At 39.0% G+C, this 15,707-nt stretch overlaps 1 protein-coding gene across 4 annotated transcripts in view; it reads right to left on the bottom strand.

Moving 5' to 3' along the window:
* Positions 1-15,707, bottom strand: part of WDR19 (WD repeat domain 19) — a 95,269-nt gene that overhangs the window by 53,651 nt on the left and 25,911 nt on the right. For all 4 annotated transcript variants that reach the window (XM_040238032.1, XM_040238030.1, XM_040238029.1 and 1 more), the window contains exons 12-19: positions 15,563-15,677; positions 14,576-14,682; positions 13,506-13,628; positions 7,649-7,798; positions 5,629-5,776; positions 5,295-5,499; positions 2,476-2,635; positions 2,178-2,288 (exon numbers count right to left, since the gene is read on the bottom strand). In XM_040238032.1, the coding sequence (XP_040093966.1) occupies positions 2,178-2,288; positions 2,476-2,635; positions 5,295-5,499; positions 5,629-5,776; positions 7,649-7,798; positions 13,506-13,628; positions 14,576-14,682; positions 15,563-15,677 (1,119 nt within the window). The remainder of the gene's footprint in view (positions 1-2,177; positions 2,289-2,475; positions 2,636-5,294; positions 5,500-5,628; positions 5,777-7,648; positions 7,799-13,505; positions 13,629-14,575; positions 14,683-15,562; positions 15,678-15,707) is intronic.

Genomic DNA, 15,707 nt, shown 5'->3' with positions numbered 1-15,707 from the left:
GAAGATGCCCTGCAGGAGGGCGTAACAACCCACTCCAGGATTCTTGCCTGGAGAATCCCATGGACAGAGGAGCCTGGTGGGTGCAGTCCAGTGGGTCACAAAGAGATGGACATGACTGAAGTGACTTAGCATACAAGCACACAGGATATGATTAACATAAATTAATTAAATATAAATCTATTATATTTAAATTATTAACGACATCATTCAAGATGCTCCTATTCTTTCTGCACTTGATAAAATGGTCTCAGAGAAATGTTAATATGTCTCACTATGATTACATATTGCTTCTTTTCCCTTTTATTTCTTCTGATTTTTGCTTTATGTCTTTTGTTTCTTTGTTGTTAAGTGTCTAATGGTTTATGATATCTTCTTTGTGAATTGTTCCTTTTATCATTAAAATATTCATCTTTGTTTCATTTAAAATAAATAATAATAATAAACAAACCATTAAAGAGTAAACCATTAATCTTCTGGAGTTCATTCCTCACTTTATTTACCCTTTTACAGAATTAACAATGGCTAACATTTTGCAAGTGATATTTTCTACTCTAAGACATTAGCCTATTTACTTTCCACAGTTAGGCCTTTTATAATGAGCTGTTCCTGTACCCATTTTAGGGATCCAGAACTGAGGCAGAGAGGCTAGTTTTGCACACACAGTCTCACTGTTAGTGTGTGGCAGGGCTGAGCAGTAGGACTTTGCCTCCAAAGTTTTTACTTAGCTAACCTGTCAGCCTTCAAAGTGAGGTTAAAGGAACAATGGGGTGCAGTCACCACTTCCCATTGTGAAGCCATCAGCTTAAATCCTTTACGAAGCCAGGAGCACATGACAAGCGTCCACAGCTAACGCGGAAGAGCGAGGATGACATCTCTGCCCTCACTCAGGCAAGCCCTGTTCCTACTCCAGCACATACCAACCCAAGATCTGAAAATTTCTCAGGGTGTCCCCAGTCCTCTCAAATAATACTGTGAGTGCATGCGTGCTAAGTCGCTTCAGTCATGTCTGGTTCTTTGCAAGCCCATGGACTGTACCCCGCCAGGCTGCTTTGTCCATAGGATTCTCCGTGCCTGAATACTGGCGTGGGTTGCCACTTCCTACTCCAGGGGATCTTCCTGACCCAAGGATGGGACCCACATCTCTTTCATCTGCTGTATTGGCAGGCGGGTTGTTTATCACTAATGCCACCTGGGAAGCCAATAACATTGGAAAACCATCCAATTTTTTTCTTAACATTCAGTTCACTTAAAATTTAAAAATGAAATTTGCTATAGAACAATTTGAAAAAGAGAAGTTGTGAAATCAATAGCAAACATGCTTCTCTATGTGGCTGTGGAAATGTTGGCTGAGGTGGAACAATGTTAGTGACGAAAGCCACCATCTGTGTCTTTATAGTCAATCTGGCACCGTTCCCAAAGATCTAATCTCATTCTTATGTCTTTACGGCAACCCTATGGGCTACATATTATTATCCCTCCTTTAAATGGGATCTAGGGCACTGAGACATGGAATAACTTGTCCAAGGGCGCACAGAGGTGGGATTTGAAACCAGTCACGTCCAACTCTAAAGCCCACATTCTTAACTGCTCTTCTACACAGCCACAGTTCTCTCCTACCTTGTGTGGCCCTGGGTCCTTCATTCTGTTCTGGTCCTTCCCTCGTAATGCTCACCTCTGGGAAACTAGTGATGATACACAAGCCTTAGCCTACCCCTCTTCACACACAAGAGAACGTCACACAATAAATGATAAGTGTGCCTCAGGTTTCCCATTTGGAAAATAGAGAAAATGATAGTATTATTTCACAGGACTACTGTGAGGGTTGAATGAATTAAAATATTTATGTCAACACTTAGAAAAGTACCTGGTACACGTAAGCACTCAATAAATGATGGCTGTTTTCATTTGTATGTATTTTTGTAAGTTACAGAATCTGTTCTCTTTGGATACACTCTGACTCTAAATTATTTGGTAATGTTACAATACCATGCCTTTTACTGCTCCATAGAACACAGAGTGAAAGTGCTTCTAAGGTTAATGAATACTCAGGGGTTCTTAAAGCTGAAGTCTGAGTTCAAGAAGGGGGAAGGCATGTGGTGCCTGGTGCTGAGAGATGTTAACTCTTTAAAAGAGGTCAGAGCTTCTTTGGGCGTTCTTTCCCTCATCTGCTGCCTTACCTCAAGGGCGGCAACAGGGCAGCTGGATGCCAGGTACAGGTCCTGAGCCAGGTTGAAGTCATTGCTGAACATGGCAAGATGTCCTGCCAGAAGACTGTAGTCCTCTATTCCCTATAAATAAAAACAGTTTTAATGAGAAGAAACTCAAGGGTTTAATTTTTATTTAAGGACTATGCTTAGGAAGAAGTGGTACTATCTATCAGTTTTTGAGCTAGGTAAGACTAACTGCAGAAATTTAAATGCTTGACTCAGTATCATTTAAATGCTAATCTGATAATTCCCATAAGATGCTGTTTACCTTTATTTGTTCCAAGGACATCACCATGCCAACGTTTCCAATAGTCCGATAAACACGGATTGCAAACTCCACTTCCATGTGGTGTAGACAGGCTCTGGCCAGTTCATCCCAAGCAGCCTGATCATTGAGAATCTTGCACAGTTCCCAGGCATCAGGAAACCTGGCATTTGAATATATAAGCATAATCAAGGAGCTCTATTTGTTTCCTACTAGGCAGTTTTTAGACTGTATGTAATTTAATGTTATGCCCTAGATAAATTTTGCAAAAATATTTTTCAATCTTTAATCATTTCCAAGTTATAAAAGAACTACATAAACTTTTCTTCCTTTTTTGTATAGATTTTTTTTACTGAATTTATTGAATTAATCTGAGTCTACGCTGTGTAACCACCCTCCCTCATCAGTAACTAATTCTACTCATTTACTTTTTGGTTTACTTGACACACATATGAAAATTATTTCTGCTGTCATGTAAGTCTAATAACATTAGTATTCTATTCCTATAAGCTGGGAAATTTAAAATAGGTCAGCCCACTATGGCCTGTAGCTTCCTGCTTTGGGAAATAAAGTGTGAGTGGAAGACAGCCACTAGCCCGCCTATCCTTTATGGCCTGTCTGGGCTGCTCTCACTCCAACAACCAACTGGGTAGTTGTGATGGACCCTATAGCCCTTAAAGCCTGAAATACCATTTTGACCATAACAGGAAAAGCTTACTGACTTCTGGTTTAAAACTTAACCACAAATGTCAATGAGACTTTTTGTGGGACTCCTATATTAATGAATATGTCATCCTGTCCATCTAGTCATCAATCTAGTTTTCACCCAACACACACTCACTGAGCACTGTTATGTGCCAGGATCTGTGCTTGGAACCAAGATCTAAGGATCAAATGCAGTCACTGTCCTTAAGTGGTCACACTTGGGGAAGGCAGAAGAGACAGGTGAGTAAACAGAGGACTATGACACAGCATGGCAGAGGTACCAGAGTGCCTGTAATATGTGCATCTTTGTGCTTAGTGCTTTGCATAAATTATCTCGCTGGATCACCCTAACAACCCTATTCCCTATGTATTATTACTATTTCTCCTTTATAAAGGAGGAAAGTGAGGCTTAGAGGCCTTAAAAAAACAGCCTAGTGGTAAGAGACAATATGCTCTAAACCACTCTGCACACCAGATCCTGGCTCTGAGGCAACACATGAGAAAGGCCTCAATCTACACTGCCAGTGGTCAGGGGCTTCAGGGAAGGCTTCCTGGAGGAGAGGGCCCCGCTGAATGGTGGAGAATGAGGCGTTACTACCTACACAGACAGGGAAGGGCAGTCTAAGATGCGAAAGCAGCACATGGCAAGGCAGGAAATCAAGAAAAATTATTGAATTCAAGCAGTCAGTAGACAGAGAGCAGTGGAGGAGTTGGGGCAGGTGAGGCTGGTATTAAATCAGCAAGAGCTGAGTGTGTCAGGCTGAGGTCCCCGAGAAATAGGGGTCTCTTCCTAAAGGCAATGGGAAGTCACTGAGGATCAGACTCACATTTTCCAAAGTGTGTGGAGAATAGATTGTCTTGAGGCTACCTGGAGAGAGAGCCGTCAGAAGTCGCTCTGCTACACATTACTCCATTGGAAGGCCTGAGTTAAGGTGGGGGAATAGTGGAGGAGAAAAAGACCTGGGAGTGTGTGGGTGTGTATGCGTGCACGGGTGTGTATGTGTGTGTGTGGGTGTGCGCTGTAGGGCATGTGCGCAACGTGATTTGGGCAGGGGGAGAAAAGGAGGCTGGGAAAGGTGATGACACGAGTTTGAGGAGCTCATGGACTCCCAGCTACACAGGACTGGGAGGCAGAGGTGATACAGGTTTAAGTCAAGGATGCATATTCTAGAGTTAACCTCACATATAAGGTATTGAAACCATCTTTTAGGAGATTCATTCTGGAAGAATAATTAGAGTGAGAAGATAAGAAAGGAGCCCAAGGGACCCTGAGGAAGAGCAACATTTACACAAAGGAATTCACAGTCATCCTGAGGTGAGAGGAAAAAGCAGGGATAGCTCAGACGGTAAAGCGTCCGCCTACAATGCAGGAGACCCAGGTTCGATCCCTGGGTTGGGAAGATCCCCTGGAGAAGGAAATGGCACCCCACTCCAGTACTCTTGCCTGGAGAATCCCATGGAAGGAGGAGCCTGGTGGGCTACAGCCCATGGGGTCACAAAGAGTTGGACATGACTGAGTGACTTCACTCACTTGAGGAGATTCACTCTGGAAGAATAATTAGAGTGAGAAGAGAAGAAAGGAGCCCAAGGAACCCTGAGGAAGAGCAACATTTACACAGAGGAATTCACTGTGGTCCTAAGAGGTGAGAGGAAAAAGCAGGGGAAAAAAAAATCTCAAGTAAGATAAAATCAAACTTTGTTATGATGAAATTAAAGGAGTGTTAAAATAAGTACATTTATTAGAATTTCACAATAACTGTGCTATTTGGGAGATTAGAAACCCTTTTGTTCTGATGGGTTTTTCCCATAGTACAAAAGCCCTTCCTTTAGAATTTACATATATTCTTAAATCGATCCTATCTGAGCTTCATGATAATCCGGTGAAGTAAATGAGGTAAATACTATTATCTCCGTCTTTTTTTTTTGGTCATGCTGTGTGGCATGCGAGACCTTAGTTTCCCAACCAGTGATCGAACCTGTGCTCCCTGCATTGGAAGAGTATAGACTTATTAATCACTGGATGGCCAGGGAATTCCTCTCCATCTATTTTCACAAGATTTGACCTTTAAAATCACAAAAGGAAATGAGAAGCTCCACAAGAAGTGTTTAAGCCGTACCTTTTTAGCATTAAAGTCTGTGTCAGCACCTGCCTCAGTTCATGAGGCCCCACGTCTTTTAAAGTGTTGAGGAAGAGGTGAGTGCTAAGGTAGATGTTGTTTATTTTTCCACTCTGGGTCTGGCAGGTCAGCTCTCCATTATATAACAGCAAAGGTTTATGAGAGAAAGGAACTTTGGTGCCACCAGCCAGAATCACCTTGGATCCTATATTATAAAACAGACACCTTAATGTTGAAAGCTAATACTCAGCACACACATTAAAAAAAGAATGTTTTAATTTTAGTGCAATGGAAATGTAATTCTCAACAAACATACAAAAAAGTGATTAAATACCTTGGATAGTGTCCTTGTGAAAGACATACGTGTACACCTTATCGTCATCGTAGGCAATAAATACACCTTTATCCATTGGCCAGTTTTCCCATAGAACACCTTTAATGGTTGGCGAAAAATCTGGAATCTCATAGATAGCATCATTAACCTAAAAATTAAGGATTTACAGATTTTACCCAAATCTGCACTTAAACCATTATCATTTGCCTTTGTAGGATGGAGCTTGTCTGCAGTCTTAGCTGGTAAAGCTTACCAACTCATATTCAACTCACCAACATCCCAAGATAAATGAAGAAAAGTTTCTTTTCCCCTTTCTATACTAAGCATGGCTTGAAAAAAAACTGTAGTTACATGCAAAGTCAAGGGTTTTATCTAAAATTTGGTGAATTTGCAGGAAAAACTACAAGTCTGGACACAAAACTTCAGGTTAAGAAAAAAAGTTGAAGTTGCTCAAAATGATAACAGAAATATTAACTATGAACACACTTGTGCTTAGAAAATTTTCAATAATATTGGGTACAGAAATGCTCCAACTAGAGAAGAAACAAAATAATTCATACATGATTTGAGATCTAAATAAATTCCACTTGATACATTTTATTTAAAAACATGCATTCCGACAATGTATTCCAGTAATATAAGCTATTAAAAAAAAATCAACCCATATATTCCTATAAACTCAGGCAGATAGGTTTATATATATATCCTGAAAGGAAATCTCTACAAGATTGAATTTCCTTATTAAGTAAGGGGAACTCAAGGTCATCTTTACATTCAGGTCATTTTTCCTCATTTATTTTGTAACTGAGAAATGGGTTGGAAAGAACTAGAATATTAGGAATTTTGAATAAATAATCCAGGCACTTCTGTTGAAACCTGTTACACATTTGTCAAAGACAGAAAAGAAAAGAAATAAAGAGAAGAGAAAAAGAAAAAGGGAGGAAGGAAGTTTTACTATCTAGGAGAGTATATCGTGAAGTGAGAGCTATCTTTAGGGAATGTGTCTTCACTGTGGTAAAGCTAAGACACCTGGGAACAGTTACTAAGGTTCAGTCCAAGCACAGCTTAGGCTGTGTGAACTATGAACAAAAATATACTAATTGGATATTAAAAAAAAATCCAAGTATAGTAAGTGAGATAAAACCACAATATTTCCTTTTTTCTAAATTAAGCCTTGTAAAAGTTAAGGATGTTTAAAAATAACAGTAACTAAATCTAAAAATCTTAATCAACCCTGACTATTCACTGGAAGAACTGACGCTAAAGCTCCAATACTTTGGCCACCTGATGTGAAGAACTGACTCATTGGAAAACACCCTGATGCTGGGAAAGGGTGGAGGCAGGAGCAGAAGAGAGTGACAAGAGGATGAGATGGTTGGATGGCATCACCAACTCAAAGGACATGACTTTGAGCAAACTCCTCCAAGATAAAAACTTCCTTTATCTTGGACACGAGATAGTCAAGGACTAGGAAGCCTGGTATGCTGCAATCCATGGGATCGCAAAGAATCAGACACAACTGAATGACTGAACAATAATAAAAAATGTCTGAAAATGGATTCATCTGTTTTTAAATCACCTGATTAAAAAAAAATCTTTCCTTAGTGTTCAGGATCTTTAAGAGAAGAGGAAAATCAACTGAGGCGGGCAGAAAGGACAGGGAACAGTCCTTGCTCTCTGAAGCTATTGCATTTCCAGAGAGAAAACTCATGTTATCTGAAGATACACTGTAGTACTGTGCCATAAATAAGGTTAAAATGATACAGAATAAGAACTGTTCTTTCCATTAAAAAGTCTAAGAGTTTTTAACACTTAAAAATTACAAATAATGTAAAAAGTTTTCTAGATCAAAAGTCATGAAAACAAATCACAAATATACCACAAACATAATAACAAAGTACCATAATTCTCTGCATTGTTTAAGAGAAAGTGATCTTATATACGAAATATATCTTAAAAACACTTTTTTCATATGTTGCCATTTAAAAAAATAACTATTTGAAAACTTTTCTAGACTTACTGGACAGTAGACATATCCATCACTTTTTTCATCAATGAAAACTAATCTGGTCCCATTTGGGTCAGGAAAAATCTTTTTCACACTGACGGGATGTCGATAATCATTAACAAACTGCCAGTCTTCAATGTAGAAATACTGAATGACACCAGTCTAAAAAAATCCAGTCATAGAAATGAAAGGTTGTCAAGAAAATACTGACTTCTCAGCATTTATGTTAAGCGTATTTCCTAATTTGAAAAAAATAAGTCATATTTTTGATCAAGGAAGAGTCTAAAAATAATATTTACTATATAAGCAAAGTACAGATCCAAGAAAGTAAGTTAAATGAGTATGTACATCTGAGTCAACGGTCTATTATTAGTTCTAACATCCTTAGTCATATTAAGGCTCAATTGATTTTCAGATTTTCCACTTGTAAGAAATACTCTTATTGGTTAAGAGTAACTTTCAAGTCATATTATTTAAAATATTTTTGCTGTTAACAAATTAGAAAATTAAGTTTAAAATAAACAAAAACCCAAAAGATACATAGTTCTCTAACAACAATGAACACGTAGACATCAAAATTTAAAAATATGCCATTTAAAATCACTCAAAAAAATGAAATACTTAGGTGTAAATTTAACAAAGCATGCATAGGACTTGTGTGTTAAAAACTAAAAATCATTAAGGAAAGAATCCAAGAATATTTAAATAAATGGAGAGGTATACTGTGCTCATGGATTGGTGTCAGAATAAAGATGTTATTTCTCCTGAACTGATATACAAGATTTTTTTGTAGATACAGACAAGATTATTCTAAAGTTTACATGGCCCTGCAAAGGAACTAGAATAGGTAAAACAGTTGTGAAAAAAAATGGGAAAATTAGTCTTTTTTTTTTTTTTTTTTAATAGTTACAGTGATCATTGTGTAGTACTGGTGGAGGGACAGACACACAGACCACTGGAATAGACTAGAAAAGCCAGATTGTTATCAAGGATTAAGGTAGAGGCAAGAAGAAAGTGGGTGTGTAGATAAATGCAACATGAAGGATCCTGGTGGTGACAGAATTGTTCTATATCTTGCCTGTTAATGTCACTACCCTGGTTGTGATATGTAATATAATGTTACCATTAGGGGAAACGAGGAAAAGGATTTATAGGATCTCTCTGTATTGTTTCTTATACCTGCAGGTGAGTCTATGATGATCCCAAAATAGAAAGTTTAATTAAAATAAAAACACATGTTAACATCTTACGTATCTATTCAGGCCAAGATGGTGTGACTGGACTTAATTTGCCCACCCAAAAGAACCAAAAATAACAGACAAAATACATGAAAAATGATTTTCAAGATACTGGAATAAGGCAACATAGGATAATGGTCTCTTGGAGATGGGAAACAAGCTAAGTCCTGTGATTGCTCCAGTTTTTGCCTTGGGAGAGTCTTCAAGCCATGGCAAACGGGGGGAACAGGCAGGTGGAGCGCGACTCCCTGAGCTGCGGAGACTGAGCTGAGGATCCAGTGGGGCAGAAGGGAGGTGGCTAGACTTGCAGCATATAATACCAGAGAGGAGAGAGATGCACTGAGAGAGCACTGAAGATCTTCAGAGGGTCCACCCTGAGTCTTCAGCAGAGTACTGATCACTGCACACTTAGAAAATTGTCAAAGCCAGGGAGAAGAACCATCCAAAGGCATTAGAGGAAACAGTGACTGGCACTCACAAAGAATTGGGAACAGTGACTGTTTCCAACTGGCAGATTAGAAAACGTAATTCACAGGATATTGGATGGAGTACTCAGGAAGACCTTGCCTCAAAAGTGGGAAATAATTAGTTGTAGACTAAGCAGTGTTTCGGGCTTCCCTGATGGCTCAGTGGTAAAGAAGCTGCCTGCCCATGCAGGAGACACAGGAGACGGGGGTTCAGTCCCTGGGTTGGGAAGATCCCCTAGAGAAGGAAACAGCAATCCACTCCAGTATTTTTGCCTGAGAAATCCCATGGACAGAGGAGCCTGGGGGCTATAGTCCATGGGGTTGCAAAAGGGTTGGACACAACTTAGCAACTAAACAACAAAAGTAGTGTTCCACATCTGCCTAACAAATCACAAAAGCCAAGACTCAAAATGATCAGACTGTTTCCAAGCAAATTACCTGCAATCCGGGAACAAAGCTCACAAGTATCTTTAGGAATACAAAACATCCAGCACCCCGAAAAGGAAAAAGTACCATGTATGCAAAGAAGTAGGAGAAAACATAACCCATATTAAGGACAATAATTAATCGAAACTGAACCATATATTAGAATTAGCAAATAAGGTAACTAAAACAGTTAATACAATGGTATGGCATATGTTTAAATAGATAAATGGAAGATATAAAAACAGATTCTAATATATCTTTTGCAAATGAACTATGGTGTATGAAATGAAAAATACAGTGGATGAAACTACTGGCAGATTCAATATGACAGAAAAAAAAAGGCTAGCAACCTTGAAATACAGCAGTAGAAATTATCTAAAATGAAACTGAGAAAAAAAAAAGTAAAAAAATTTAAATAGCATCGACTGTGGGATAAGTTAAAGCGGTTTAATATATTTGTACTTGGAGTTTCTGAAACTGGAATGCAAACAGAGGGGAGGAAAACATCTTTGAAAAAATAATGGCTGAAAATGTTCCAAATTTTATTAAAGCTATAAAGCTTTGGGTTTAAAGAAGCTCAACAACCGAAGCACAAGAAATATGGAGAAAACTACATCAAATCACTTCACAATTAACTTAAAACCAGCGATTAAGAGAAAATATTAAAAGCAGTCAGAGAAAAACACAGATAACACACAGAGGGACAAAGATAAGAATGGCAGAGATTTCACTGGAGTAAGTGTAGGCAAGAAGACAGAGGAGCTATACCTCTAAGGTACTGAGAGAAAAAACTGTTCATGGAAACAACCTAACATCCACCAACAGATGAACAGATAAAGAAGGCGTGGTACATATATACAATAAAATATTACTCAGCCACAAAAAAGAATGGAATAATGTCATTTGTAGCAACATGGATGGACCCAGAGATCGTCACACTGAGTGAAGTCAGTCAGAGAAAAACAAATATATATCATTTATGTGGATATCATGATATTATATACACTATATATATATATATATATAAAAGCATATATCAGTTCAGTCCAGTTCAGTCGCTCAGTCGTGTCCGACTCTTTGTGACCCCATGAATCACAGCACGCCAGGCCTCCCTGTCCATCACCAACTCCCGGAGTTCACTCAGACTCGCGTCCATCGAGTCAGTGATGCCATCCACACATCTCATCCTCGGTCATCCCCTTCTTCTCCTGCCCCCAATCCCTCCCAGCATCAAAGTCTTTTCCAATGAGTCAACTCTTCGCATGAGGTGGCCAAAGTACTGGAGTTTTAGCTTCAGCATCATTCCCTCCAAAGAAATCCCAGGGCTGATCTCCTTCAGAATGGACTGATTGGATCTCCTTGCAGTCCAAGGGACTCTCAAGAGTCTTCTCCAATACCACAGTTCGAAAGCATCAATTCTTTGGCACTCAGCCTTCTTCACAGTCCAACTCTCACATCCATACATGACTACTGGAAAAGCCATAGCCTTGACCAGACAGACCTTAGTCGGCAAAGTAATGTCTCTGCTTTTCAATATGCTATCTAGGTTGGTCGTAACTTTTCTTCCAAGGAGTAAGCGTCTTTTAATTTCATGGCTGCAATCACTATCTGCAGTGATTTTGGAGCCCAAAAAAATTCAGTCTGACACTGTTTCCACTGTTTCCCCATCTATTTCCCATGGAGTGATGGGACCGGATGCCATGATCTTCGTTTTCTGAATGTTGAGCTTTAAGGAAAGTGCTGCACTCAATATGCCAGCATATTTGGAAAACTCAGCAGTGGCCACAAGGACTGGAAAGGTCAGTTTTCATTCCAATCCCAAAGAAAGGCAATGCCAAAGAATGCTCAAACTACCACACAGTTGCACTCATCTCACATGCTAGCAAAGTAATGCTCAAAATTCTCCAAGCTAGGCTTCAGCAATACGTGAACCGTGAACTTCCAGATGTTCAAGCTGGTTTTAGAAAAGGCAGAGGAACCAGAGATCAAATTGCCAACATCCGCTGCATCATGGAAAAAGCAAGAGAATTCCAGAAAAAGATCTATTTCTGCTTTATTGACTATGCCAAAGCCTTTGACTGTGTGGATCACAATCAACTGTGGAAAATTCTGAAAGAGATGGGAATACCAGACCACCTGACCTGCCTCTTGAGAAATCTGTATGCAGGCCAGGAAGCAACAGTTAGAACTGGACATGGAACAACTGACTGGTTCCAAATAGGAAAAGGAGTACGTCAAGGCTGCATATTGTCACCCTGCTTATTTAACTTCTATGCAGAGTTCATCATGAGAAACGCTGGACTGGAAGAAACACAAGCTGGAATCAAGATTACTGGCAGAAATATCAATAACCTCAGATATGCAGATGACACCACCCTTATGGCAGAAAGTGAAGAGGAACTTAAAAGCCTCTTGATGAAAGTGAAAGAGGAGAGTGAAAAAGATAAGCATATATAAACATATATTTATAAGCATATATATACATACATATATATATATATACACACACACATATAGCTTCCCTGCTTATTTTATAGAGTTAATGAGATAAAATAGTGAGATCAGGGCTTTATAAATTGTTGTGTGTTATACAAATGTACTATTAATTTATTTACTACTTATTTACCATATCACCACCACTTTATCTGATACATGAGACCTACCTTACTTGTGTATATAAGCTCAAAACTGATTTTGGGTCAAATTTAAATTAAAAAAATCTCTCTTCTGGCAATAAGCATGTTTTTAAATATGCTCTTTTAAAAAAACAATGTGAGAAAACAGAACCTTTGAAACAGTGATTAATTGCTTTTCTAATGAAGGACAGGGAAGCCTGGTGTGCTTGGTGTCCATGGGGGAGTCAGACATGGCTGAGCAACTGAACAATAGCAACAAATGTGGAAAACAATGCCTTTTTTTTTTAAACCAACTTAGTGAATTCTTCTAGAGGCTAAGCAAGGTAACAGGTATGATATGCTTTGAAAAATCTTTAAAAGTTTTTACAAATATAAATGCTATTACTAAACTATGCTTTATGTATATGTGGCTAATGTAACATCTAAGAGTACAGGGTGTTGGTGGTTCAAATGACCAAAAGGTTGAAGTGGGATTCTCAATATTCAATTAATTTTAATTAAAAATGCCTGCTAAATGCAGGCACTGGACAGCTAAAGTCGAATGAGGTGTCTTACATTTGTCATCAAATTAAATCCTGAAAGCATCAAGATAAGGAAAATGAGACTGGGAAGTGTCAATCAGCAAGTAAGAGGACTAGTATTTGAGCCCAGATTGTCCAGACTCCAAAGTCTGTCCTTTTCATTGTGCCATCAAAGTTGCTTATAGTTACAAAAGCACTTGATAATAGCAAATCACACCAAAGTGCTCTACATACATATATAATAATTTTTTGCACATATAATGCTTCCCAGGTGGCTCAGTGGTAAAGATTCTGCCTGCCAATGCAGGAGGCGTGGGTTTGATTCCTGGTTTGGGAAGATCCCCTGGAGGGGGAAATGGCAACCCACTCCAGTATTCTTGCCTGGATAATCCCAAAGACAGAAGAAAACTACAGTCCATGGGGTTGCAAAGAGTTGGACACAAGTGAGTAACTGAGCATATATGCATGTATGCACATATAATATCTATATAACATATATATATACACACACATATATAATAAATTACAAGGTAAAAATGAGAAATTTTCCCACATTCTATATTACAGAAGACATCACGTACATCTGTGCCATAGATGAGGAAATCACCAGTTAAGGCATGACATAAAATACGGCACTTATCATCCACTGCTGGGAAAAGTCGCGTCTCACGTTCTTCTTGAGCATCCAACATTTCACTTTCTATCTAAAACAAAGAATAATAGTGGCTCATAGACTTAACTGAATAAATCTGGTTTGCAATATCTAGGGGGTAATGGGAGTCTTTTTCTTAAATTCAACTAAATATTTAGGCTCACCAGATAAACCACTTTACTCAGAAAGGTATCAGGCAGGAACCCAGCTTGCCAGCAAGGCAATTAAATACCCCTTTTAACGAGTTTCCCTGGTGGTTCAGATGGTAAAGAATCTGGCTGCAATGCAGCAGACTGGGTTTGACCCCTGGGTTGGGAAAATCCCCTGGAGAAGGGAATGGCTACCCACTCCAGTAATTCTTGTCTGGAGAATTCCATGGACAGAGGAGCCTGATGGGCTACAGTTCAAGGGGGTGCAAAGAGTCAGACAGGACTGAGCAACTGACACTTTCACTTTCTTTAACGGTAATAGTCTTTGCAGTAGCCTCTGCAGTTGTCTTGTAGCTAATCTCTCTGGCTTCCCAGAAGTAAAGAGCCAAGAAATACATGTGGGAAGTGTCCTGGTTGAGAAGCCTCGTATTTCAAGGGCCAACATCTCTTGAACAACTCATGGAGCATAGTTTCAAGATGCCCACCAGTGACAGGACCAAACACATGGGTCAGTCCATTCCAGGAAGCCAGACCTATGGCATTCCCATCAGTTTTTACAACTTACTTATAGTTCCTTCTAGATGCACTTTACATGGCCATTTTTACATAAGCAATGTTATGAGCAGCACAGCTGAAACGTTGTTGGGTTTCTTGGGAACAGAGTTAAAGGGTTAACTGAGGGTTAATCTCATGCAGAAGGGTAAAGAGTTTTGTCAATCCTTTATCACATACAGCTTTCTAGCTAGTCTGTACATGGTTGCTTCTTGACCAGAGTTCTTGATTATAAAACATTAGGCTATTCATTGTCATCACTGACCTAAGCAGGCCATGGGACACCAAAAATACTTACCAAATGTAACTGGACTTTGCCTTCAAAAAGTGCAGATGCATAGTCAGAATAAAGGCAGACACTGGCTACTGTCCCCAGATATTCCACATCTTTCAATTTTTTAACAGCTGTAGTAATCAAAACAAAAACAAACACAATAAAATATAAACAAAATGATCTAATGATCTGCAAATAAGTTTTAAATGTGTGCCTTTGAAAGAATATTCTGAACCTGAAAGTTTAATTTTAGCCATTCTAAAGAAAATCTTAGTTGCCATATAAATTTGCCTTTAGGAATTTCATAGTGGTTCACAAGAAACAAAGTAATAAAAAATAAAGTCACTTGCAAAATAACCAAAAATTAAACCTTAGTGACAAGAAGCTTAATGGACCATCTGAGGATAATTCTCAGGCTGGCTCTGTTCCTGAGGGACATCTGACCTCCTGTGGGCAAGAGGGGGAGAAGGAGGAGGAGGAGAAGAAAAAGTGAGGCTCCCTTCAGATGTCAGTGGTTATTCAAGCATACAGTGGGAGGGGTAGGGAATTAACATTTACTAAGTATCTATCAGACCAACAGGTGCCTAAGAAAGACCAGGCGCAAAAGTAGATCACATATTTTATTCCATGTAATTTTCTCATAACCCTTTACAAGTAGAAGAATCTTCATTTTCCAGATGAGGAAACCAAGGCTCAGAGGGGTAAAGAATTTGTCTACAGTCACCCAGCTAAAAGGGGCAGAAGGGAATTTGAACCCAGGGCCCAATTCTAAAGAACACAATCTGCTCAGGATACCACAGTGTCTTCACAACAAAGATAAAGAACAAAACCTTTCCCAAAACTACACAAAATTTTTAGAAGATTCGCAAAAAACCATTTAAGCTAAGAAAGAGCTGTCTGAAGAAAAAGAAAGATTTGGTCTTAAAAGAAACTACTAGTGCTTCCCAAACAAACAGACAGACAAAAAACAAATTATATGTTAGATAAGAAAACAACTGGATTTAGACTTGCCATTCTCGCCAAGGACATAAAACCAAGCTCGATTATTCATTCCCACAGCCAGGTGATAAAGTCCCACCGCTACAAAGTTGGGCTCCACGTCGACAGAAACTGTGATTGGCAGTTCCTATAACAGAGAAACGTAGCAGTAGTGAAT

The sequence above is a fragment of the Oryx dammah genome, unplaced genomic scaffold (genome assembly GCF_014754425.2).
Source record: "Oryx dammah isolate SB20612 unplaced genomic scaffold, SCBI_Odam_1.1 HiC_scaffold_3, whole genome shotgun sequence".
Taxonomy (NCBI): Eukaryota; Metazoa; Chordata; class Mammalia; order Artiodactyla; family Bovidae; genus Oryx; species Oryx dammah.
Note: the sequence above shows the minus strand (reverse complement) of the source record. Positions and strands in the feature narration are given on the sequence as shown.